Source organism: Eucyclogobius newberryi, unplaced genomic scaffold, assembly GCF_026437365.1.
Source record: "Eucyclogobius newberryi isolate DKJ021-1_F unplaced genomic scaffold, fEucNew1.0.hap1 SCAF_8, whole genome shotgun sequence".
NCBI lineage: Eukaryota > Metazoa > Chordata > Actinopteri > Gobiiformes > Gobiidae > Eucyclogobius > Eucyclogobius newberryi.
This window is the reverse complement of record NW_027316500.1, coordinates 10,834,927-10,860,020: the sequence shown is the minus strand read 5'-3', so window position 1 is coordinate 10,860,020 and position 25,094 is coordinate 10,834,927. Positions and strand designations below refer to the sequence as shown.

The following is a 25,094-nucleotide window of genomic DNA, read 5'->3' as shown; positions in this document are numbered from 1 at the left end:
TTTATGGACAGAATTTCTAGGCGCAGTCAGGGGTCGGAGGGTGTCCGGTTTGGGGACCACAGGATCTCATCTCTGCTGTTTGCAGACGATGTTGTCCTGATGGCTCCATCAAACCCGGACCTGCAACATGCACTGGGACGGTTTGCAGCCGAGTGTGAAGCGGCTGGGATGAGAATCAGCACCTCCAAATCCGAGGCCATGGTTCTCGACCGGAAAAAGGTGGCTTGCCCTCTCCAGGTGGGTGGGGTGTCCTTGCCCCAAGTGGAGGAGTTCAAGTATCTCGGGGTCTTGTTCACGAGTGAGGGAAGGATGGAGCGTGAGATCGACAGGCGGATCGGTGCAGCGGCTGCAGTGATGCAGTCGCTGCATCGGACCGTTGTGGTAAAGAGGGAGCTGAGCCGAAAGGCAAAGCTCTCTATTTACCGGTCGGTCTACGTTCCTACCCTCACCTATGGTCATGAGCTTTGGGTAGTGACCGAAAGAACAAGATCGCGGATACAAGCGGTCGAAATGAGTTTCCTCCGCCGTGTGGCTGGGCGCTCCCTTAGAGATAAGGTGAGGAGCTCGGCCACACGGGGGGAGCTCGGAGTAGAGCCGCTGCTCCTCCACGTCAAGAGGAGCCAGCTGAGGTGGCTCGGGCATCTGTTTCGGATGCCTCCTGGGCGCCTCCCTCGGGAGGTGTTTCAGGCATGTCCCACCGGGAAGAGGCCCCGGGGAAGACCCAGGACACGCTGGAGAGACTATGTCTCTCGGCTGGCCTGGGAACGCCTCGGGATCCCCCCGGAGGAGTTAGAGGAAGTGTCTGGGGAGAAGGAAGTCTGGGAGTCCCTGCTCAGACTGCTGCCCCCGCGACCCGGCCCCGGATAAAGCGGCAGAAGATGGATGGATGGATGGATATGTGTCTTTATGTTGCACAGAAAATACCTCGAATGAAAACATACTGTACAACATTTTAGGCAAAGCATTGGAGAGGTGTTTGAGTGGCCCACCATTCATATTTCATCATATTTTTCATTGTCTATGTTACATTTTCTCCATTTTCCGTTTTGATTGACACGCCATTGGTTACCGGTAATTGCCATTCATTTCTGCCTGTCAAAACTTCACACCGCCCCTTTGAAGAGCTTCACAGTGTCAGTACAATTACTCAGCCCAGTGGATTTCTCAGATTGACAGCCCATTGGTTTATATTGGAACTGTGTGGATGTGTGAGTGGTCACTGGGAATCCCATGGTGCCTTTCTTTTCATGCCAGCAGCAGTGTTTATGGGATTTTCTCTCATGTTCCCCAGTGTTAATTTGTTTCCACCAAGACAGCTATGACACATTTTCTCCTCTGCTTTTTGTCTCAAACTGTGTGTGGCTTTTTTTTCAAACAATTGTATTGACACGAAAGACAAGCTTGACTCCAGACTCAGTTATTTTTAAAATTTTTTGACAGAGGGCATCACCAACGCTCATTATCAGCCTCTCGTGTACATTTCCATTGTTTTGTGGCGCTGGAGAGCTCGTCTGCAATGTAAAATCAGACATAATTGAAGGGATTTTGAGCTGCAAGGTGACTAGTGTTACTGGTATTATAATCAGATAAAGCTAATATGCCCAAACCGATATGTAAATCATTGTAAATATACGGGAAAATAATGCTTATAATGTTTTTAATAAATGTTTTGAATTGGTTATAGCGGAAAAACCTAAAGGGAACGATAAAGCAGTGTTTCCCAACCAGGGGTGCAGGGTGCAGTGTGGTTTGACTATTTAAAGGACACATATTATGCATTTCTTCCAGGTACTTAATATTGAACTATAACATAGAGTAGATCATCATTTTCCATTTAGTTCATTCTAAAACACAATATTTATCTAAAACTTCTTAGTAATAGAAACAGGTCCACTGACTTCCTGTTCAAACCTGTTGAAGTGACAGTGACATTCCAGCGTAACAAGCAGAGGATTTTCATAAGATAAGATGCATGTGTTTTTAACCGTACTCACGTGAAAACAGACATTTTTGGAACTCTTGAGACTCAGTTGCATTACATAACATAACAGGATTATCAAAATACAACTTTGAGTAAACTAATGATGAGGAAATACCATTGTAACAAGGGTTAAAGCTCATTGAAGTTTTTTAAATTTTCTTTTAATAATATGTCCCCTTTAAAAAGAAAGGAGGATTGTGGACATCAATATTGTTTAAACCATAAAATATAATCTGCTACTAGATTAAACAAATGTATTTGCCTAGTGCCTAGATCAGAGGGCACTGTGTGAGATAAGGCAAATAAAATGGTTGGGAACCACAGCGACTACATTCATAACATTCTTCATACAACTGTAAAACTGCCTATGTAATAGATCATGTCAAAGTACCACTTTCATCTTTGCGCTGTATCTCCTTTTCCCATATAAACTATATATAGATTTTATGGATTTATCATACAAATCTGTATATTTGTGCCATATTAGACAAGTCTTTTGCTGCTTTAATTATCTAGAATTTGATTACCATTTATTTTTTCCTTTCTTTCTTAGTTTATTGTAATGTGTGAGCTTATGTTAAGTTATTTCCCTCGTGGGTCAATAAAGTTTGTCTAAGTCTGAGTCTAAGCGTTCTTTCTTTTCCATTGGCTCGTCTTAATAATTAACAGGGCTCATTTCCTCGTTGACCAGAAGCACTTCCACACTGGTTAACGCTGTGGCCTTTCTCATCCTCAAACTGTCCCGCTCTCCCTCTCCTCTCAGGCTCTCTGGACCCCGGGGTCTGGGTCAGGCCCGAGCAGTGTTTGCGTTGTGTCGGACTTGGATCATCTACTGCCACTTCACAAGAAAAAGGAAGGAGGAAAAAAAGAAAAAACTATGAGAAACGAGGCATTTCCGGGCCCACAGCTTTATTCCTACAGTTTGGAGGATTACATTACAGTCCAACACAGAGGATGTGAATCATGTGCAAAAGGACGACTTTGAACTGTACAAGATTATTTCAAAGGGTAATTTGCAAAAAAAAAAAATGGCTCAATAGCTTGTCTCAAAAGGTATACAATGAATTGACATTAACATAATGTACAAGGTGCAGTTGGAATGTTTCTTAATATTGTACAATATCACTCATTAAAAGGTATGTTGCATATAAATTACAAAAACCCAAAATACTATACGGTTTATAGTCTTTACCAGTGGTTCTATAGCTGTCTTATCCCTGATTGTTGATTGAATGATTTATACCTGATGTTTTATTAATTATGGCACAAGTATTTTAAAACCCGTTTCACCAATGTAACAACTGACTGAATGTTAAGATGAACAACACAACATCTGAGAATAGAGGTGGGCAATATATCGACATTTAGATAATATCTTGATAGTTGTTTTGAAGATATGCAACATTTGAATATTGAGTATGCTGCTTCAAAATAAAAATGAAACAGTTAGGCTGTAAACTTTCAAATAAGAGTGATATTTCTGATATTTTTTTGATTCATTCTTTGTGAAACATCAGCTAAAACATTTAAAGACATGCATTAAAAATTGCTTTGTGATTTACATAATATCATCTGAGTATCCTTATCGGCATATTCCACTTATGTCAATATGGCCCACCCCTATCTGGGAATATAAAAGCAGAACAATACTGTATATACATTTACTCTGGAGACAATTTAGCAACTTTAGGCATACAAAAATATGTAATGTAACAATATGCACACAACAAAACATTTCATAATATAACATATAATACAATACTCAAACTGTTCCTTCAAAAATGGGCTAGCATCCTCTGAACTAAAGTTGCATTTTACTGTATGGGACCTGAATGATTGTGACACTCCCGACGGGCCTGATCGAATGCACAGGAAAGGAAGAAAAGATCTAATTATGCATTTAATTGCTTTTCTTTGCAGCTGTCTAATGCTGCTGTGTATGTTTGGTACTTTTTGGATTTCAGTGGGTCCCAATACTAAACTAAAGCTTTATATCCCGTTAATCGTTACACCCAGAGTGACCTTTAATTTGATATGGTCACACTCTATTAGCCTCCCTCCTCTTCACATGAATCTTTAATCGCCTTTAGTCTATTATTAACCGCCGCAGCTCCTCCCTCGCATCACACCACAATCACCCTTCTTCGCTGGGGCGTCTCCATGGCTACGGCATCCATCTCGGGACAGTCAGTTTGCGCCGGGTCGGGGGGGTTGACGGAGAGGAGCAGAGGTGGCTGATGGGAGGCGGCGGGCGAGGAAAGCGGGCGACGCAGGACCACGATCTGAGCGGCGTGTTCGCGGTAAAGCAGGTCAGTGAGCTCCGCCTCTGTGGAGTTCACCACCGGGAAACCGTTGACCTCCACCAACCTGGAAATCAATAATACACACCATTTTAGGCACTGTTTAATTACACTGACAGGTTCTGACAGGTTCTGACAGGTTCACAAGATGATTGGGTGAGGCTTAAAATGAGGTTTCTTAGTGAACTGTTTATAACCCATTAATAAGCATTCGGTTTTTGTTTGTAAGCACTAATAAGGCATTTACATGAATTTATCAGTTGAAAACAATTCAATAATCAGCTTATAAATGCTCTTACCTTTTGTGTTTATTATCACACATCTTTTGGTTAAAGGCTTATTAAAAGCCATCCATAAGTGCTTATGAACAAATTACTATTACTTAATAACCTCTTATAAATAGTTTACTAAGGAATTTTGTTCTGAAGCTATAATAATCTAAGGATGGATGCAGAGTTTGATTTTTTTATTTATATATATATATTTTATATATTCTGTATCAACCTCACATCAACGTGATTCAACGTTGAAACAACGTTGAATCACGTTGATGTGAGGTTGATACAGAAATGAATTTTCAACGTTGAAACAATGTTGAAAATTATTGTTGATCTGATGTTGTTTCAATGTACAGATAGAGGTTAATATCAACGCTATTTCAATGCTGATCAACACGAGCAACATGTTGTTGATTCAATGTCAGATATCAACGTTGATTCAACGAAAAGCCTGATGGAACATATAACGTTGATTCAATGTCATTTTGCTATCTGGGACAGAAAATAAAGCCTACCGGTATAATAACACAGTAAATAACAAACTTGTAATTCCCATAATTCCATGTGAGATTTTGTGTTATTTTGCCTGTGTCTGTTTCAAGACAATATTTTGGTCTAATAATTAAAAAAAAAATAGATACACTTAATTTTGTTTGCTTGTTATTGTTTGTTTAATGATAGCATAGCACTATAGCATGCATTTATTTAACATAAAATATGTAAATGGAAATCATATTTTTAAATAAGGGCTTTCTTTTCTTTTTTTTGCCACTTTACGTTTCCAAGCTTGATATAAACGGTACACTTTAAGTCAATTCTGATTCATTAAATGAAAAGAGAACGGTCGGCATATTTCTAAACATTAATATTTAATTTCAGTTACATAGAGTGACATAAATATTTATCCTACTTGGCTCCCAGTGGGCAAACATTTAAGAACCTTTTTGTGATTCATGTGATGATCAAACTTGCGACACACTTAGTCCAACATAATCACAGTGTTTACACCTATTTAAATATGACAAAATGGTAAAGAAATAAAGAAAACCTTGCCAGATAAACACCTTTGAATTCATGCATTGGCCCAGTTACATAGATCATAAATACGCTTTTGCATGAGAGGATTAACATAAAACCATCCAATTTCAAAAATATGTTTGTTTCTATGACAATTAGCAACTTGCACATCATAAAACTGCATATATCATCTGATATCTGATACTGTTAGACCATGATTTTCACAAATGCTGATATTCACCAGTCCCTGCTAATCCCCAGACGCTTGTATCAGTCTCTTCTGGCAGCTCAGTCAAAGACTCATTGCCGGTGCCATGTGCATCCACAGGTCTGGAAGTGTTGTGTATCTAGGAATGAGCCTTTCATAATGCCATAATTGCCTGATAATCCATAAACGTTTATCCCTCTTTTCTCCTCTCCCAGTGTTGTGTTTCTATGTTTCAGGACCAGGCAGTAATGGTTTCTATAGTGACTGTTTGAACTGTTGACAAAGAGGGAGTGGTAAAGACACCTGAGGACTAAGGCGAAGGTTATATAGTGTTATATTGTTTTATATGCTTGACACGACCGCAAGTGCTACACCACACCACTGGGGAGCGCTAACTGGAAGTGGCGCAGAGTTTACGTTTAAGTTACGAATCTAAATTGTTTTTGAGAATTGAACATTTTATACATCAAACTGAAACTGTACTGTAATTGTGAATGTTCAAAGTATGAAATGGTAAATTGTCACATTATTTATTCCACCTTCAAGACACTCAAAATGCTTTACATTAAGGAACGACTCATTCATTTACACACATTCACACACTAGTTAACTCAAAATAAACCATCCAAAATAATAAGCATATTCTTTTGTTTAAGTAAATTTTTTGGGCTGAACACTTGCCTTTAAACACTTCTAACTGACTAAATGTTAGCTGTGAGTTTAATGCCAAAATATAGAACAAACATGCAGGTAAAGCAATAAAATCTCCCTGTAGATATCAAATTGTTAAATTGTCCCCCAGGTGCCACCCGACTCAGAGGGGCTGCGGAGGTATATTGGGGGTAAGGTCTATTGAAAAAATAAAAATTGTATTTGAAATGATTTCATCAACACAACTGTCATAATTAACTGTCAAAAATATATAAAATAGCACCTTCAAAATTTGGGCCGGCCATGGTGCCACCCCTATGCCCCTATGAACAGTTTCTAGACACGCCCGTGGTTGTTACTGCTATTTTTGCACTTGCTGGTGACAAATCACATTTTGTTGAATCCTGTGTCTTTCTAGTAAAAACATGCAAAATAACAATAAAGTGATCTTATTATCGGATTTTTTACTATTTGTATTTATTTTCTTTCGAACTGGAGAGCAGCACACAAATATTGTTAACTCAGAAGAGGCGCTAACTCACCTGTCATCCACGCAAAGGTGAGTGTTGCCCACCTGGACCACCACCAGGCCGCTGCCCTCTCTGTAGCGGTGTGTGAAACTATAGTGTCCGCCCGGCTCTCTGCTCTCCTGAACCACCAGTAACATGGCAGGACACTGTGGTGACACCAGCTGACTCAGGCTGCGGATCGGCTTTTTGGGCTTCTTTTCCTGAAACACATTCAAGGGTTAGCTATAGTTTTTTGTCCTCATCAGGAAAACTGTCCTCCTCGTGGCTTCATTAATACCACTGGGACAATCCGACAGGAACAGAGGGAGACAGCAGCTTAAAGGAAACGTAGGATAAGAAACACTTAACTGACTAGGATAAAAAGAGGACACAATTCTTTATGTGTGTGTGTATGATGTGTCTTTTATAAACTTAACTTTCACTAACTTCATATTGAACAATGTTTTCTGTTTTTGTAATGTCTTTAAAAGCAAAACCACGGACGGGGCTGTAGAAGTTTAAAGATATTATGCAAAACAACTTAAACACTGCCTCACCATTATCTTATTCAAAGTTGTATTTAGATGTATACTTGTATGCTTGCGTAATCTTGTATTGTCCTGCAACTAAGTCTCAACGGCCCAGAAAATTCCTGATTTCACCTACCCCCTATCCTCGCCCACATCCCTGTACTGAGTTTTGAATATTTGACAAATTAAGCCTCCATGTGACACACGACGATTTATATAAATGTATTCGTTGGCTGGTTGCAATGTTCAATAGCAATGTCCCTGAAATAAATGAAAACAAATTCCTCTGGCTCTTGAGTGTCCAATATTAAGTACTTTTAAAGGATTTGATTTCTCAATAAGGAGAAATTAGGATTGTTTTTTGGATCGACAAAGCAAATAACAATTCTAAACAAAATATAATATAATTTGGAAAGATAAAAAGTGCATGCAGGAAGCTAAAATTTGAATTGTGAAAAGAGGTTTGAGACGAGAGACCTCCAGAATGATGTCTTACGTACAAGAATCTACTGGTTCTCCCTTTATTAAAAATATAGTGTCATTGTCTCAAAAGACAATGGCAGAAAGTGTAAGAAGCCACACAGAACACATACCATCTCTTCCTTACAGCATTATTTCCCGAAAAATATGATTTTTTCCCCATATGTAGCACACAAACATTATCTATCACCTTCTAGCAGAGACAAAATCACCAGCACTATCAAAATCCACCTTCTTTAGACATTACATTCTTTGTGATGGATATGCCTGAGAATACACTTTCTTTTTTCCCGTACAAAGGGATTATATTGATGCTTATGTGGAAATGTTTGAGAGATTAGATTTAGGATGCCAGAAGACAACATGTAATGATTAGCTTGGGCAGAGAGATCACACCACAAGTAGCTTGCAGGGATCAGAAATAACTTGTGAGTCTAACCACCGAATACCTTCACTCCCTTATCCTGGCTCTTGGCACCCTCGCCCCTCCCTCCTGTCCCAGAATGCCGTGTGAATGCCTCGCAGCAGTAGATGCCGCCTTGTCGGGTTCAAAGGTCACAGCTAAGACTTCTCTCTCTCCTCAGACAAGTGGTCCAGACAGGATATAACCACGGAAACGCGGCCCAAGCCCTCCGAGACACGCAGACTATAAAATGCGTCGTTTCTTCCCTTTTCTGTTTTGGCTTAATATTGGACAAGAGCCAGAGGAATTTATTTTTTGATATTGGTCTTGTTTATTCATGCCATTGGGTCAAATATGGGTCCACCTGCGCTAACAGGGATTTCACTTTGGCTACTAAACTAGAATTAACTATTTTATTCTTTCTCAATTATTTATTTCTGATTTATTTGACATTTCAACCAACTGATGACATTTACTTCTCGCCACAGGCTCATTCGCAGTTTAAATGTTGGTAAATGTTGTTAAAATGTACATTAAAAAAGAACACAGAACTCGACACAGAGAGAGGGGGTACACACAAAAAAGCTGTGGCATTGTTATCATTATTACTGTTAATTTAATATTTATAGGTGAAATTAATTAAATATAAGTTGTGGAGCCATTTTGATGTGCCAACTATTGTTTAACATTTTTGAAGAGTGTTTGCAGCAATAAACATATGAAACTGTTTTAATCTGAGTTCTTTAATCCTGCTTTTGGCAATTTAGGGGCTCACTAAACACGTATCTGCTTTTTTGTAGGTTATAGTTATTAGATATTCCTGTTACCACTAAAACTAAAACACTACATCTGTCTGTCTGTCTGTCTTTCTGTCTGTCTGTCTGTCTCTGTGTCTGTCTCTGTGTCTGTCTGTCTGTCTCTGTGTGTGTCTGTCTGTCTCTGTGTCTGTGTCTGTGTGTGTCAATGTGTGTCTGTCTCTGTCTCTGTCTCTGTCTCTGTCTGTCTGTCTCTGTGTCTGTCTGTCTGTCTCTGTGTCTGTCTGTCTGTCTCTGTGTCTGTCTGTCTGTGTCTGTGTGTGTCTGTCTGTGTCTGTGTCTGTGTGTGTCAATGTGTGTCTGTCTCTGTCTCTGTCTCTGTCTCTGTCTCTGTCTGTCTGTCTCTGTGTCTGTCTGTCTGTCTCTGTGTCTGTCTGTCTGTGTCTGTGTGTGTCTGTGTGTGTCTGTGTCTGTGTGTGTCAATGTGTGTCTGTCTCTGTCTCTGTCTCTGTCTCTGTCTGTCTGTCTCTGTGTCTGTCTGTCTGTCTCTGTGTCTGTCTGTCTGTGTCTGTGTGTGTCTGTCTGTGTCTGTGTCTGTGTGTGTCAATGTGTGTCTGTCTCTGTCTCTGTCTCTGTCTCTGTCTCTGTCTCTGTCTCTGTCTGTCTGTCTCTGTGTCTGTCTGTCTGTCTCTGTGTCTGTCTGTCTGTGTCTGTGTGTGTCTGTGTGTGTCTGTCTCTGTGTCTGTGTCTGTGTGTGTCTGTGTGTGTCTGTCTCTGTGTCTGTGTCTGTGTCTGTGTGTGTCTATGTGTGTCTGTCTGTCTGTCTCTGTGTCTGTCTGTCTGTCTCTGTGTCTGTCTGTCTGTCTCTGTGTCTGTCTGTCTGTATCTGTGTCTGTCTGTCTGTCTGTCTGTCTGTGTCTGTGTGTGTCTGTGTCTGTGTGTGTGTGTCTGTCTGTGTCTGTCTCTGTGTCTGTCTCTGTGTCTGTCTGTGTCTGTGTGTGTGTCTGTCTGTGTCTGTGTGTGTCTGTCTGTGTCTGTGTGTGTCTGTCTGTGTCTGTGTGTGTGTCTGTGTGTGTGTGTCTGTCTGTGTCTGTGTGTGTCTGTCTGTGTCTGTGTGTGTGTCTGTGTGTGTGTCTGTGTCTGTGGCTTTTAGATTGCCCGGGCTAAACTGCTTATTTAAAACCACTTCCTCCATTTATTGTCCTTCACCCCACCCCTGACTCTCTCTCAGACTTTGTTTCTCCTTCTCCTGTCCTCTGCTTTATTGACGCTCCCCAGCCGCTATAGATCCTGGAGATTAGGCTGACCTGATGATGAAATATTTCCTTATTGTCTGCAACACTACGACCAAACGCGGTGCGGTCTGCTCCTTATTAGTGATCCATCAGTTCCCAGGCCGCTCTGACCCGTGTGTTAACTCTTGATTAGGTCATATGATAAACATTAAGGCTGCTGTTTTTCCCACAAACTCAGCACCTTAAAAAAGAGGTTTGTGCTCGAGGCGACTGCAACACGACACGGAGCACCATTCAAAGCACTAGCCGCGTGTGTCCTTTTTTATGCCACCTCGTTAGCTTCTCCAAATGGGATAAAAGACCCACATTAAAAAAGTAGGGGTGTCCTTCGGGGATAGGTGCAGATAGCCTTACACACGCCGGCCCATTTCTCTATGCCGGCTTTTGTGGCACACATTCCTGCCGTGGTATGGTCACAGCCTCTCAGATGACACAGAGAAACTTCATTATCCTCACTATAGGTCGCAAAGCGCTTCACTTCACTTGATTTATGTATATAGTATAGTGTTATTATATGTTTGTCTTTTTTAATGAATGACAAAGCACTGATTGGCCATATTATTATGACCTGTTACATGCAGCAGTTTTCTGCCATGTCCAGCATTTTTCTTTCTGCCTGCAACAGCACCAAGATGGACGGTGGTCATAAAGTTTTGGCTTTTAACTATAATATGTGGTTCCATGTGCATCACACAAATGCTCATCGGTTCACAACTATTACTTCAGAAGATCTAGACCACTTTTGATATTGTCCAATGCAAACCAGGGAGACCTCAGGTCTGTGTTTTGAGATGTTCTGGATTCATTCTGATTCTTCCAATTCTGATGTATTTATGCCTGATTTGAGTATGAGTGAAATGTACCTTTCCTAGGCTCTCCTGCAGCGCTGCCTGGAGATGTGCCAGCAGTCTGTTCATATGCACAACGGAGATCTCCTCCTTGAACACTTCGCAGTTGAGCTTAATCTTTTCCAAAAGGCGGAACTCCAGCTGTCTGAATGTGAAGACAATGTTGTTTCAGCGTAATCGCTCTCAGACCATTCGCATTACATCTGATGTTTATATTGGAGCTAATGAGGCACAGAAGTGCAATTATTTTTATGATTCATTATGTTACTAAAACACTCAAATAACTAACGTAAAGTACACATTACGTTATATCGCATATATTAGTGCTGGGCACCATACATGCAATAACTGTATCACTAATGAGTGCGCAATATGAAACTATTTCAAATCATCTTGTGTGTGGTGCACAAAACAGAGATGTCCTTCCTGCATCAAATGTCGTTTGCCAGGCTTGGGACCAGCAGCAGTAGAGCAAGCACAGTGGATCGTTACTCAATGTGGATTGTTATAGTACTAATTTCAATCATTCTAGTTTCTATTTTATTCCATTCAATTGTTACTGCAAACATTAAAACTAGTGCCACTATTTCTAGCTAAGGATAGTTTCTACATGACGTAAATCTGATCATAATTATTTTACAGTATCAATACAAAACGTGTCTCTATTATACTTCTTTTTGAACCCGTTGGTGGTGTTCATGTTGTCCCTTAGAGTCTGTAGAGTCAGGCGTTTGTCGTGCAGTCGTCCTTTGACCAGCTCCAGTCTCTGTTTGAGCTCCACAGAGCCGAGCCTCTCCAAGTCCACAGGGCCCTCCATGGTCTTCAGCTCCGAGCAGAACGCCACAAGACCCTGGTGCAAATCCTGGACCTAACAACAAGGGATTACCAACAGTTATGGCAGGTATTTTTTTAGCAATTGATTTATATTTACGCTCATTTGTTCAAAAATGCCAATTCCCATACCTGCAGAATTATATTTTGTAGCGAGTCGACTTGTTGGTTTAGCTCTTTGATCCTCGTGTCTCTCTCAGATTGGACTTGGGGTGCTTTGGCCACTTGATGATGGCCGTTCATGCTGCTTGTGCCTGGGTGATGTCTTGGGGGAACTCTGGGTTTGTCCTGTAAAATGAAATGGGTTTACAAAAGCAAATCAGATGCACATTTGACACAGTACAGAAGCCTTAAGCAGGTATTATAGATTATAGATATAGTTCATTATCTTCTGCGACAATATGTCAATTTTAATAACATATTCAAATATTTGTTATATTGTGTCCATTCAAGTATGAGATAAAAATAAGTGTTTGTACCAGTTTACTCAAGTGCAGCTCCAGTTGCCTGTTATCTGCTCCCGGGAGACTGCCGACCTGTCGATCTGGAGAAAGCTCCTCCGATGAACCTTTGAAAACAAAAGAAAAACACATGTTCCTTAAGTACTGTCGCTGTGTTTTTGCTCTAATAATGTAAATGCCTTGTTAGCTGCACCTTCTGTACGTTTGATGCTGAACAAGCTCCTGTCCTCCGTCATTCCCACCATCTTGAGACACGAGTCCACGATCTTTCCCACAGTGGTTTCCTTTGGCGTTCTCAGGTGAACTATCTGCTGTGAAACTTTACCACAGCATGACACAACAAGCAGAAGAAATAACATGAATTAGTGTAAAGAGCCGACGGCCTCGTGCTCAGATTGCTGAAATGCTTTAGGCTGGGCTTTAATACAGCTGTATCGTTTGTCCTACATGCACACACTTCCTCCTCAGAGGCATTCAGTTACTCACCATTTATGGCAATTTCTATGAACTGGGAGTTTCTTTGCACAGCATAAGTTTGAGCGTTGTTCCTATGGGTGAAAAGGTCAAAATATTAAAGATTGAGAAAGCCAGTAAGTTAACTGTGAATGATTCCTGTAATATAAGAGGGGATTTTACTTTAGCTTTAGAGATCGCCGATTCCTGGTCAGGCAGCTCAGGTGTGGTGAAGAGGTTGACTTGCTCATTGTAGGAAAAGAAGCAGAGTGCAGGGGGCCATTAGGGGACCCTAAAGGATCTGTGAGTATGGAATAGAGTATATATAAATAAATCATCATAAATAATACTAAATATTATTACCATATTACTGCATTACCAGCACATTCTCAGCCGCGAATGGTCACAATCTAGTCTCTCAAATAGCTATTTTATGTATTTTATGTATTTATGGCATAGAGCTGCCGATCTCGATAGAAAACTAAATATTTACCGGCAACAAAGTCATTTTCAAGCAAAGGTTGCATTATTTATTTGTTGGTGAGCAACATGTTATACAAATTAACCTATATAACAGTTTAGCGACACTTTTCTCTAGTTCTCCATTGAAATGAATCCAAGTCCAACTTAACCTGAAATGTGACTCACAACATGAGTATGGGATTGTGGCAATCAGAAGTAAAAGTAAAAGGGCAAAACAAGGTGTTTTTTCTTGATTGTTTGAATTTGTCGTCATTTTTTTGGATTTATTTCAATTTAATAATGACAACAATTCATGTAAATATCAATATACTCTTAGTATCTCTTTATTGCTTCTCAGTGAGATCTAAAGGCACTTGTAACTTGTGAAAATTCAAACTCCCACATTATTGGTGACATTTGCCTGTCAGACATTCAGAGTCAGAGCATGACTGGCCAATAGGAGGAGTAGAAGGGAATGTGAGCTGCATTAAACAGAAAAGCTTCTTCATCACTTGACAATGTTACCCAAATATCACATCATCAAGTCTAAGGGATTTGATTTAACATACCACCCAGCCCTATTGGCTTCTGGTCTGTAAATTTACCAAATGCGCTGTTGATTTTCTGGCTGATGTTGCTTGGATTGTCGAGCTCATTAAAGATGGCCGACAGTAGGTGCTCTCTGTCCTCCATTGTGGTGATCTGCAGCGACTCCAGGATGTTCATGTTGATGGAAGCCAAGTTCTCCCCACTCAACTGCGCGGCTGCAACAAAACACACTCATTCACCACAAAGCAGCAAAGGTGTCAACTTCAATTTACCAACAGTGTTATCTCCTGCTGCTAACTTCGCATCAGATCTGCGGTGGAGATAATGGAAACAGGCCGCGTGTTTGCTTATGCTATGAAGCCACAGGTTTACGAGAACAGGGATTTACCTCTGATTAAAGGGAGGCATTTCTGGAGTCCGATACTGGTGAACCACTGGCAGACTTCCTCCGTGTTCATCTCCCGCAAAGTTTTGGCCACATTTATTTTCATGTTCTGGAAAAGAGCAGAAGACGGGGATAACAATAACATTTACTCCATTATAATCAAATCACTTTTGAACAGTGTATATTTCTGAGAGAAGTGGTATCACAGTGGACTCTTCACAAACAATGCTGCATGAGAAACTTCTAGTCACCCTTGTAATGTAACGCATTGTGTAATAACCTGTAACGTACTTTTAACTCCCATTTCGTAAAGGTTCATTCTGTCTAAAATCCCCATGTGTGAGTAATGCCAGGGTCTGAATGTGCTGAATGTAACAAATACTACCGCAGGATAACAGAGGCAATCGAGGTCCAAAAGCGAGGTCTTAGGTACATAAATCAAGACGAGGGAGCCTACACCTTGTCACACACTACTTACTGTCTGTCTGGCAAACAATGTGAGCAGCCGACAATCACAATCGCAGCACCCTCAAGAGACTCTTCTGAGGGAGTTTAAGAAGCTGAAACATGTAACGATAAACAAAGACGTCTAATGGAGTTGCTAGCTAACATATACGTGAACTTAGTATGTAACATTGTACTGACAGATATGGCTGTTGTTTGGAAGAGTATGTGTTGTTACAGGTTGTTGCACCGTAAGTTAAAAATGCTCTTGAGGTACAGTTGTCTTAAAATACCAAAATAAATGTTTTCTGCTTTGCAATGTCTGCTTGTGTATTGACTTTAAAACTGTTATTGCAAATAAATACACAGAATTTATATTTTATGCATTTTGTTAAAGTTTTAAATTAATTAGATCAAAATGTTCCTCATTATCTCAGTACCCATTCAATTTAACAGCAGTTCTACTCCCCTATGGGAAAAAAGGTTTTTCTCTGTCGCCCCTGTCATCACAATGTCACACATGGAAAATGATTCAGACTTTAATTAAAGAGAAGACAAAACATAGTCAAACATGGTCACTTTGTCATTGGCTGTGTCTCCGATCCATTTTGACATATACAATGTGACTACCAGTCACACGCATAAACATACACTGTGTATGTTTAGCCATAAATAATCTTTTGGAAAGGACAATATAATGTTTGCTTATCTAAAACCATAAACATCGATTTATGCGTAATTTACGCCTTAGTCACTCTGTTCTGTTTACCCTGCTCTTGGGAAGAAACTGCAACATTTTCAAAGAGATTCCCTTAAAAGGTGACTGAATGTATTTGCTTAGCTTGGCTCTGAAGTTATAGGATCTGTCTTTGACTGTAAAAGAACAATAAGCGAATAGCCTGAATGATATCTCAATGATACCACCCAAATAATCTATAATGTCTAATTTGACAACATGAGAAAATACATAAATGACTCTTTTGTAATAGTAGGTTGTCAGATGAAAATAAAATGAAATAATGTATGGCGATATTAACTACAGGACATGAACAATTTACTTTAAAGGATCATTTCGGTTTGTTCTCCAGCCAACACATGGATCACTAAGAATACGTGCGATCTAGCCTTGCAAATCCTGGACACAAAGATGAAAATCCTGGCACTATTTGCAGAGTCATTTCTTTGACAGATCAAGGGGACGCTGGGAAATATAAACAGATTGTATTCTGTAATTGCAGCGGCTCAGGGCAGTGTGCTGATGCCACCCTGAAGGCAGCGCTTTGATGCTTACTCCACTGTACCTTCTCGTTGTAGTTTCTACTGAGGGCGCTCAGGGGAAGATAGGACGCTACATGGAAGCACAAAGAAAACACAGAAATGAAAAGGAAAAATGTTATAGGTTTACTTTGTACATCAAAAAGAGGCGGATCAATTGTAGTTTATTTGTAGTGTGCAAGCATATTTTGTGACGGTAAAACACACGTGACGAGCTGGCTCCAGTGAAAGTAGCATAGCATGTTTATACTGTTAGCCCCTTTTATTTTTGGACAGCAAAATGATTCTACCATATTGACCTCCTCTATAATATCATTAAACTGTATCTGCAGAACTATAGTGTTGAAAATGTGTTAAAAGCCTGTAAGGACTGCTGATACTATGATACCAGATATCAGATTGTGATTAATGTCTGGTGTATTTCTCCCTATCCAATAATTGATAAACAAAATAGATAAATACACTTTGGGGAAACCTCCTATTATGAATAACGCTTAACAGTATTATTCTGTGTAGAGTAGATCAGTAGTTCTCAAAACATGTCACACCAAGTATCATAAGAAAATGTTTGACCGTCTGAGACCACCAGATCTAAACCAGGTCTAAAACCGGACTATTCTAGATCTAAAAAGGGTTAAACCAGGCTAGCCATCTACAACTGCTATATTAGTTCTGAATAAAGACCAATCCACAGGAGGACAGAAATGTGGATTCAATTGACTCAATTTTCAATAAAAAACACCTGGAATTTAATAAAATATTGGGATACTGAGCAACATTGCTGAAACATTTCTATGGAGACAAGCATATGGTGAACTCCCCACATGAAAAGTTACGTAGTGTGCCTTTAAAGTACAGCTGGATCCTACCTGCTTCGCCCACAGTTACGCGGCGTTGGCGAGGGGACTTTAGCTCACGAGGTTTCTCTATGATTTGTGCAAACATTTGAAGACTGGGGCTCTTGCACAACATGTCCCCGAAGCTGCGAGAGCGAGTGATCGGCCTCTGTTGGGGGAAAAAAAAAAAAAAGGTATTCACAAATCCGATTATTGTTACAATTTGACTGTAAATGTTTCCCAAATCAATTTAGTCTCAGGACGTAGCTCTCTCTGCTCATGTGGCACAGTCTAAATCTGATAAAGGCAGGAATGTGCAGTTCTGTGTCTTTGGTTTCTTGTAAGTCATATATTGAGCTATATGACTAACTGGCTTATGTAACTGCAATCATACCCGTGGTTGAGTGAAGACGTCCATCTTGGAACATTGACGAACTCTGTAAAATTCAGTCTTTTGAATATCAGAACAGCTCGGATCCGTTTGGCTCAGGTCATGTGCGCCTGAAGAGAAACAACATGTCCATAAGTGTGTTAACATCGATTTTGACAGTGGACATTATTTATTATTAACAAATATATACACAACGGTCTCCTCCTTCTCTCATGACCGGACAAGATTCTGGCTCAAGATCTCAAGAAACTTTTTCAGGGCCTGTTCTGCACTCGCCAACTGCTGCTGAGGTCAAGTTTTCCAGTGGGGACAATCACGAGCTACGTTCATTCCATTAAAAAAAGAAATTAAACCTTTTTTTTTCGGTCACAAACTTACAATTTGGGGTTATAGTGGTTCAGGAGGTTGAAAGTTCATATTTATGATGTTCAGTGGTGGACAAAAACAAAGTGAAAAAGTAAATAGTAGTGTACTTTAGTTACCTGAACTGAAAACCTTTTTACTTTACTACACCTGAGAACAGATATTGTTACTTTCTACTCCATTACATTTTAACTGTACTGCAAAGTAAAAAGTATTTTCTATATGGATTTATTTTAGCACATTCACAGAGACATCCTGCTTAAAGGTTTTTTAAAGTATACATCAAATATATATAATTCCAAGATAAATAAGATTTAGTCACTACTGTTGCTCAAAATCAATTAGTTTGACTCTAATAGTTTCAGTATATTTTTAAACAGGTACTTCAATACTTTTATTTAAGTATGTTTTCATGTGTGTGTGTGTGTGTGTGTGTGTTTTCATGTGTGTGTGTGTGTGTGTGTGTGTGTGTGTTTTCATGTGTGTGTGTGTGTGTGTGTGTGTGTGTGTGTTTTCATGTGTGTGTGTGTGTGTGTGTGTGTGTGTTTTCATGTGTGTGTGTGTGTGTGTGTGTTTTCATGTGTGTGTGTGTGTGTGTGTGTGTGTGTTTTCATGTGTGTGTGTGTGTGTGTGTGTGTGTGTGTGTTTTCATGTGTGTGTGTGTGTGTGTGTGTGTGTGTGTTTTCATGTGTGTGTGTGTGTGTGTGTGTGTTTTCATGTGTGTGTGTGTGTGTGTGTTTTCATGTGTGTGTGTGTGTGTTTTCATGTGTGTGTGTGTGTGTGTGTGTGTGTTTTCATGTGTGTGTGTGTGTGTGTGTGTGTGTGTGTGTTTTCATGTGTGTGTGTGTGTGTTTTCATGTGTGTGTGTGTGTGTGTGTGTGTGTGTGTGTTTTCATGTGTGTGTGTGTGTGTGTTTTCATGTGTGTGTGTGTGTGTGTGTGTTTTCATGTGTGTGTGTGTGTGTGTTTTCATGTGTGTGTGTGTGTGTGTGTGTGTTTTCATGTGCGTGTGTGTGTGTGTGTGTTTTAATGTGTGTGTGTGTGTGTGTGTGTTTTCATGTGTGTGTGTGTGTGTGTGTGTTTTCATGTGTGTGTGTGTGTGTGTGTGTTTTCATGTGTGTGTGTGTGTGTGTGTGTTTTCATGTGTGTGTGTGTGTGTGTGTGTGTGTGTGTTTTCATGTGTGTGTGTGTGTGTTTTCATGTGTGTGTGTGTGTGTGTGTGTGTGTGTTTTCATGTGTGTGTGTGTGTGTGTTTTCATGTGTGTGTGTGTGTGTGTGTGTTTTCATGTGTGTGTGAGTGTGTGTGTGTTTTCATGTGTGTGTGTGTGTGTTTTCATGTGTGTGTGTGTGTGTGTGTGTGTGTGTTTTCATGTGTGTGTGTGTGTGTGTTTTCATGTGTGTGTGTGTGTGTGTGTTTTCATGTGTGTGTGTGTGTGTGTGTTCGTGTGTGTGTGTGTGTGTGTGTGTGTGTGTTTTCATGTGTGTGTGTGTGTGTGTGTGTGTGTGTTTTCATGTGTGTGTGTGTGTGTGTGTGTGTTTTCATGTGTGTGTGTGTGTGTGTGTGTGTGTGTGTTTTCATGTGTGTGTGTGTGTGTGTGTGTGTGTGTGTTTTCATGTGTGTGTGTCTTTTTTAGCTCTAGCGGGTTTTGAAGCGACAGCATTTAAACTAGACCAGATTTGAGTGCAGTTTGCCTCCCTCTATCCTGCCTCTGTCTGCAGGTCACAGAGTGTAGCCGCGCTGCTTTAGCCGCTGCTGCTGATACTGGACACACTACATGAGGTTGCTTAGTAACCTGTCAGACACACAAGCGTCCGTCTGATCCATGACATACTTTTGTGACAACTCAAGCACTTTCCCACAGAAATGGCATTTTCCTCCACTTTCCCAATGTCACTCTTTGGTCAGAAGCAGATATCTTTATTTCTGCTATCATAACAAGCAAGATGAATGGGGCTGAGAATATGGCATTTAGTTCAGCCCTGCCACTCTCCTCTATGTGATTCTAACAGACGCTGGAATGTTTACACTTGCAACCAATAACTACATTAACTTTAATATGAGCAGTGATTGAAGGATCTATGAGTCCTTCACTGTCCAACAACAGTGGTGTTTTCAAAACAGTTTACCTAACAGAAATATTCAGCCTAATTTAGACACATGTTTTTCATTTGAGAGGCCTGACTTTATGAAAGGCGGGTTTGACATGGATGGGAGTTAGATGGAGTCCGAATCAGATAAGACAGTGTAATTGGTTTATGTGTGTCAGCAGAGGAATCTTGTCTGGGACCCGGCACAGACAGCGAGGGGGAGAGGAGGGAGAGGAGGGGCAGAGCAGCACCCGCTCCATCACCTGCCCCATGACGTACTCTGGACAAAATCAAATGTCCTGACACTCAAACACATCCAGGATATGTACTTTCTGTGGAAAAGTAACTATTACCAAGCTCTGGCCTGCCAGTGGGGTTCGAAAAGATTTCAACATGATTTTATTATTTTATTTGTTTATATATTATATCTTTATTTATTCATATTATTTATTATATCGTTAAATGGTCTTGCCCCTTGATACTTGTCCGACCTGTTGCACATGCAGTACATACAGTGTTTGGCTGATGCCCAAACACAAAAAGGAAAGACAGAAGATCTCAAGCCTTTTTCTGTTGCCGGTTCTTGGTTTATATGTATAACATAACTTTCATATCACTAAACTTTTAAGAGCTTTTAAGTCTCTTTTAAAAACACACTTTTTCTCTTTGACTTTTAACCAAGAATGAGTTGTAGCCCTAGTGATTACATGTTTTTGTTTTGGGTTTCTGCTGAGATATTTTCACTGTTATAGATTGTAGATTGGCGTGTGCAGCACTTTGTGTAACCTTGATGTTTTTTGGATTGGACTGAAACCTTCTTCTTGGTCTATAGTAATGTATCATATAGTAATGTATAATATAGTAATGTAGTAAATAGCAAAAGCTGTATTTGAGGAAATATTTGGCAGTGAACAAAATTCAAAACATTGTTTTGGCGCAAAGGTGCAATGCACAACAATGAGTAATTATAAAAGCAAAGTATACAAAATCAAATAAGGCATGCATAAATTAAGAATCTACTAATAAAATGAAAACAAACTTGGTCTCAGTATGTTCACAAAATGTACAGATGGTCAGAAATAGTGCAAAAAGTGAACAGTGCAATGAATAGTGATTGGTTTGAATAGTTGTTAAAGTGGTAGGTGTTGAGTGTTCATGAGTCATTTACGAGGTAAAAGACTGATAGTTTGTTTTAGTAAATGTTCCCATTGTGTTCAAGGACGTAAATTCTTTTGGAGTATACAATGATGGCCAGAGGCCACGGTCTCCTTCACCTGCCCAGGAAAATCTTTCTGCACAGGATCCAAATGTCTGTCCTGCAGCCAAACACATCCAGTAACCTCAGTGTCAGGAGTTTATACAAGACATGAAGGAGGACCGTCTATCTCTGACCTCAGACACAACACACTGTCTTTGAAATCCTGAGAAAATCACTTCCAGTCCCCTCACTGCGAGCCTCTGCAGCCGTTGGTTTATGACAGAGGGACAGAGTCTGAGAATGCTAATGGTGGGTGGCATTACAGACGTCCCACCACAGACAGGACCAACCTCACAGAGTCCCTCACTGTCTACCAAGAAATGTGTAACGTGAAATCATGATCACGGTTTACAGTGCAAACTGGCCAAGTCAAAAGAGTGAGTCATTCCAAACAGACCGTCGAAAAATCCTCAATGAATGAAGTAATGAATGCAGTCCCCTGATCATTTAAAAAAAAATGTAATGCAGGTATTTCTATTTCTTACTTTTACTCATTTTTGATGTTTAAAGACTGTGTGAAAAAAATCAATAAATCTGTAAAATAAAATCTATTTGCACACATCCACGCTTAAAATTACTGTAGAGATTTTAGAGCATTCAGAGTCAAATTGTGAGCCACAAAAAGGATGATTTTTTATTCATTTGTGCAATTTTTTGTCAATTTTGTCAGCACAATTAAAAAGAAAACAACATACATACAAAAGTTATGCAATACAATACCAAGACTAATTTGAAGATATTATACTTCAATATTTGGGCCAATGTTAATACCTTTTTATTGTTGTTTTACAAATACTCTATTGTGCACACATGCATAACCTTGGGTTGGTGTATGACAGCTTTTGACTATTGCCGTTATACAGACAAACACAGGATTAGCAGCAAAGTAAAGCCAGAGAAGCCAAAGATTTCAGCACATTTATGTAACAGATAGGCAAAAGTGATGCTTATCGTTTGCACTATTATTGTCCTGTGGCCATCTGAAAGGAGAGTAAAGCTCTTTGAGAGATGTCCGAGGAGGGAGGAGAGCATGCTGACTCACAGGAACCCAAAACCTGGGAACCGCCTGCCCAGCCATGCTCTGGGAATAGACTCACAATGGCTAAAAAGGGCGCGCAACAAAAGGGGAACTTCTGAGAGTCCCAGCGGAGGCATTCAAGTACTGTAGCCATGTCACATAATGACTGCAATTTCATCTGAATGGAGCACTGAGATCAAAACCAAAAGTCAATACATGAGCGCCAACAGCTGGATCAGGAAACCACCATCAATCGTCTTAAAACGCCCCCACCTGAACCTGTCTTAAATACACACAGGACAATGGCTCACCAAAGAATGGACTCAGGAAATGACACATGATAAACGCTGAAGTCAACTTGTGACATAAAGAGCCAGGAGAACTATAGTTCCACAATAAAGGGTTCAGTGAACTGTAGGCAATGCCACGAAAGTAGCTTTGGTTCAATTATGGAGAAAAGCTTATGGAATCATGGTCCTCCTGTATACTTTATGTGCAATTATGTGCTTCACAGAAATACAAAGATACTGGTATTTTGGTTTCAGTTTAGTTGAAAATTGCCTTCTAAGAATTGCATACAGGCAACAATTCAAGATCAAGTCATCTGTAAACACAACTAGAAATGTTCTATCTTTACTTTCTCGTACATTTACCTGTCATTCCATGTCAGAACATTATGTGTACTGCATTTTCTATGGGTGCATGTTTGTAATGGATACTGTCGAGCTTGTTGTGAATCCTCATCTCACATTTTTCAAGGTTATATAAAATTACTGTAAAAAAGAAAAAAAAAATGAAAAATTATTCTGCCTAAATCCATCAAAAAAAATCACTACAAAACAGTCCAAGAGGTAGATTGTATGACATGTGTTGTCACTTGTGTTATTTTTCTGACAACTCCTTGAGACTCAGTTGGAGTTCTGGACATTGGTAGATCACAGGAAGAATAATGCAAACAGATAGGCCCCAATCTTGAGCATACATGTACAATATTACACTATCATGACCCAGGTGATGACATGAGGCACAATAAGAAGTTGTGTTTTCTATAAATAACTGCCTTGTACTGTAAAAGAGCCGTAGAGGGCAAAACAGCGGCACACTCACTTGTTTGTGTGAACACAGGAAGTTGAGTCACAAAGTATCCACTCCGCAGTAACCTGGGCTTTGGCTTCTTCTTTTCCTTTTTGGTCACAAGCACCTCCTTTTTTCCTTCATCCAACGCCTGAACCTTTTCCTCCTCTACGGGCTCTACAATCTGATCCCCATTCTCTCCATTCTGTGTCATTGTACATCCCTCATTCGGCTCAGCATCCTTTTCCTCCTCTTGACAATCCTCTTTCGTGTCATTATCAGAAAACTCCGCGACGACGTCTTCCAATGTTACGTCAAAAAACAGGTCGTCCTCCACCACATCGGACGGCGTCGGCGGGATCAAGTTTATCGAAGGGGCTTGATTCTCGTCATCGAACAAAAACTCTTCATCTGAATCATCTCCCCTGATAAAAGTGAATGCCAGTTCAGGTTGTAGCACGGTTGGAAGCGAAGACAGAGGCATGAGTTTCTTTTTCTGCTGATAACGTAAGCATTGGGACACCGAGCTTGCAGAACGGGTCAAAGGTTCATCTACAAACAGGCTGAATCCACTGTTAACCATCCCCATGTCTTCCACTGCGGTCTGCATAGCCTCTGTCTCACCTGGACCATCCAAGTTTAGCTTCTGGGGGCCGCCATTAATCTTCTCCGCCAAAAGACCCTTCTCCTCCTTTCTTCGCACACAGCAGCACATCCCCAACCAACTCCATGTGCGCCTCAAACGACCAGGTTCCTCCCCATTCTCGCTTGCCATAGCACCTCTACGCTATATCGTACCCGCCATTCTTTCCATCCAACACGCCCATGCAAAATGATCAACAACCACGTCTGCTGAAAAAACCAGGGATTGTTTGTTACGTAGGAGTGCATCGCCTAAACAGTCCATTCTGTTTTGTGTGTCGTGTGTCAGGTGAACACTTGAAATGAAAGCTGGCTTGAATCAATGGTCTTTGATATGTTAAACAGCAGCATTGTGTGCACAGTTCCAGTTTCAAAGGGACCGTAATGTAACAACAGGACAGTGCCATTTCTTGGGTGAAGGGAGATAATAATTGTACCTTGAATGTATAAATAAAATTAGCGTGCGTGATCTACAGTGTGGGAGCGTCTGTGGGAAAGGTTTGGGTTTGGTGGAACTGTCTTACCTGGGACATTTTAGGGTTGTTTTGTGTTGATATGTTCTCGTAAGGGTCTTTTCTGTTAAAGCTGCCCTCTATTTTCACCTTCTATTCAGAGGTTCAAGTTATGTCATCGCTATAGCAATTAGGCAAATCAAGAAATTATACATTTTAAATAGAGGAAAGTCCTTCCAGTCAGGAATAAATTGGTTGCCAGAAACCCATGAGAGTGACGGATGTGTTTAACCAATCACAATCATCTTTTAAAAGTATTTTCACATAATCAGATTGAGAATATATTTTATGTCTAACACACTTTTAATTACAGGTCCTCCAACTGTGACTGTGTCACAGAACAGACTATATGAAATCCTAAACTTATTCAAACTTAAGACTTCTAGTGGTTTTGAAGAATGGGTGCAACTGGATTTGTTGTCTTGACTTAAGATGTATTTAAGAGTACATTGCAGTTATGTTTTCATGCATCTTAGTCAGTTTAGTATTTTGCTCATGTACATGTGAGTATATGGGCTGGCGGATGCCTGGCTCACACACAGCCCCTATGGAATCAGGTGACATTTCCTTTGGCTCCACATGCCCTGTCCTGTTCACGATAAGTCGTACAGCATCAGCTTAAAACCATTATTATGCCACACCACCCACACCGAGGCTTGTATGAGAAGATGATATCTGTATTCTCTTCTCACGCCCAGAAAGTGACAGTGATGGGAACACTTACAGTAATGCCTCATCGCCAGGAGTGAAAAGATGCTCCCGAATGGTGCAATATCTGCATTTGAAACATTTGGCTCC

The 25,094-nt window shown here is 40.3% G+C and overlaps 1 protein-coding gene across 1 annotated transcript; it reads right to left on the bottom strand.

Annotated features, from left to right (window-relative positions):
- Positions 1–2,291: 2,291 nt before the first annotated feature.
- On the bottom strand, positions 2,292–23,917 carry LOC140351486 (uncharacterized). The gene is made up of 16 exons (XM_072437338.1): positions 23,176–23,917; positions 17,346–17,452; positions 16,985–17,120; positions 16,142–16,188; positions 14,400–14,505; positions 14,068–14,226; positions 13,184–13,301; positions 13,034–13,095; positions 12,741–12,866; positions 12,566–12,654; positions 12,219–12,374; positions 11,927–12,123; positions 11,271–11,400; positions 6,978–7,165; positions 4,120–4,348; positions 2,292–2,819 (listed from the first exon to the last, which is right to left on the bottom strand). The coding sequence occupies exons 1-16, from the start codon at positions 23,915–23,917 to the stop codon at positions 2,811–2,813; spliced, it is 2,601 nt and encodes an 866-aa protein (XP_072293439.1). The 3' UTR covers positions 2,292–2,810.
- Between the last annotated feature and the right edge of the window lie 1,177 nt (positions 23,918–25,094).

Coding starts and splice junctions, on each gene's coding strand:
- LOC140351486 (XM_072437338.1), bottom strand. CDS start 23,917: ATGGCAAGCGAGAATGGGGAGGAACCTGGTCGTTTGAGGCGCACATGG. Junction 12,655..12,740: donor CAGCATCAAACGTACAGAAG/GTGCAGCTAACA, acceptor TTGTTTTCAAAG/GTTCATCGGAGGAGCTTTCT. Junction 12,375..12,565: donor AGCTGCACTTGAGTAAACTG/GTACAAACACTT, acceptor TTCATTTTACAG/GACAAACCCAGAGTTCCCCC.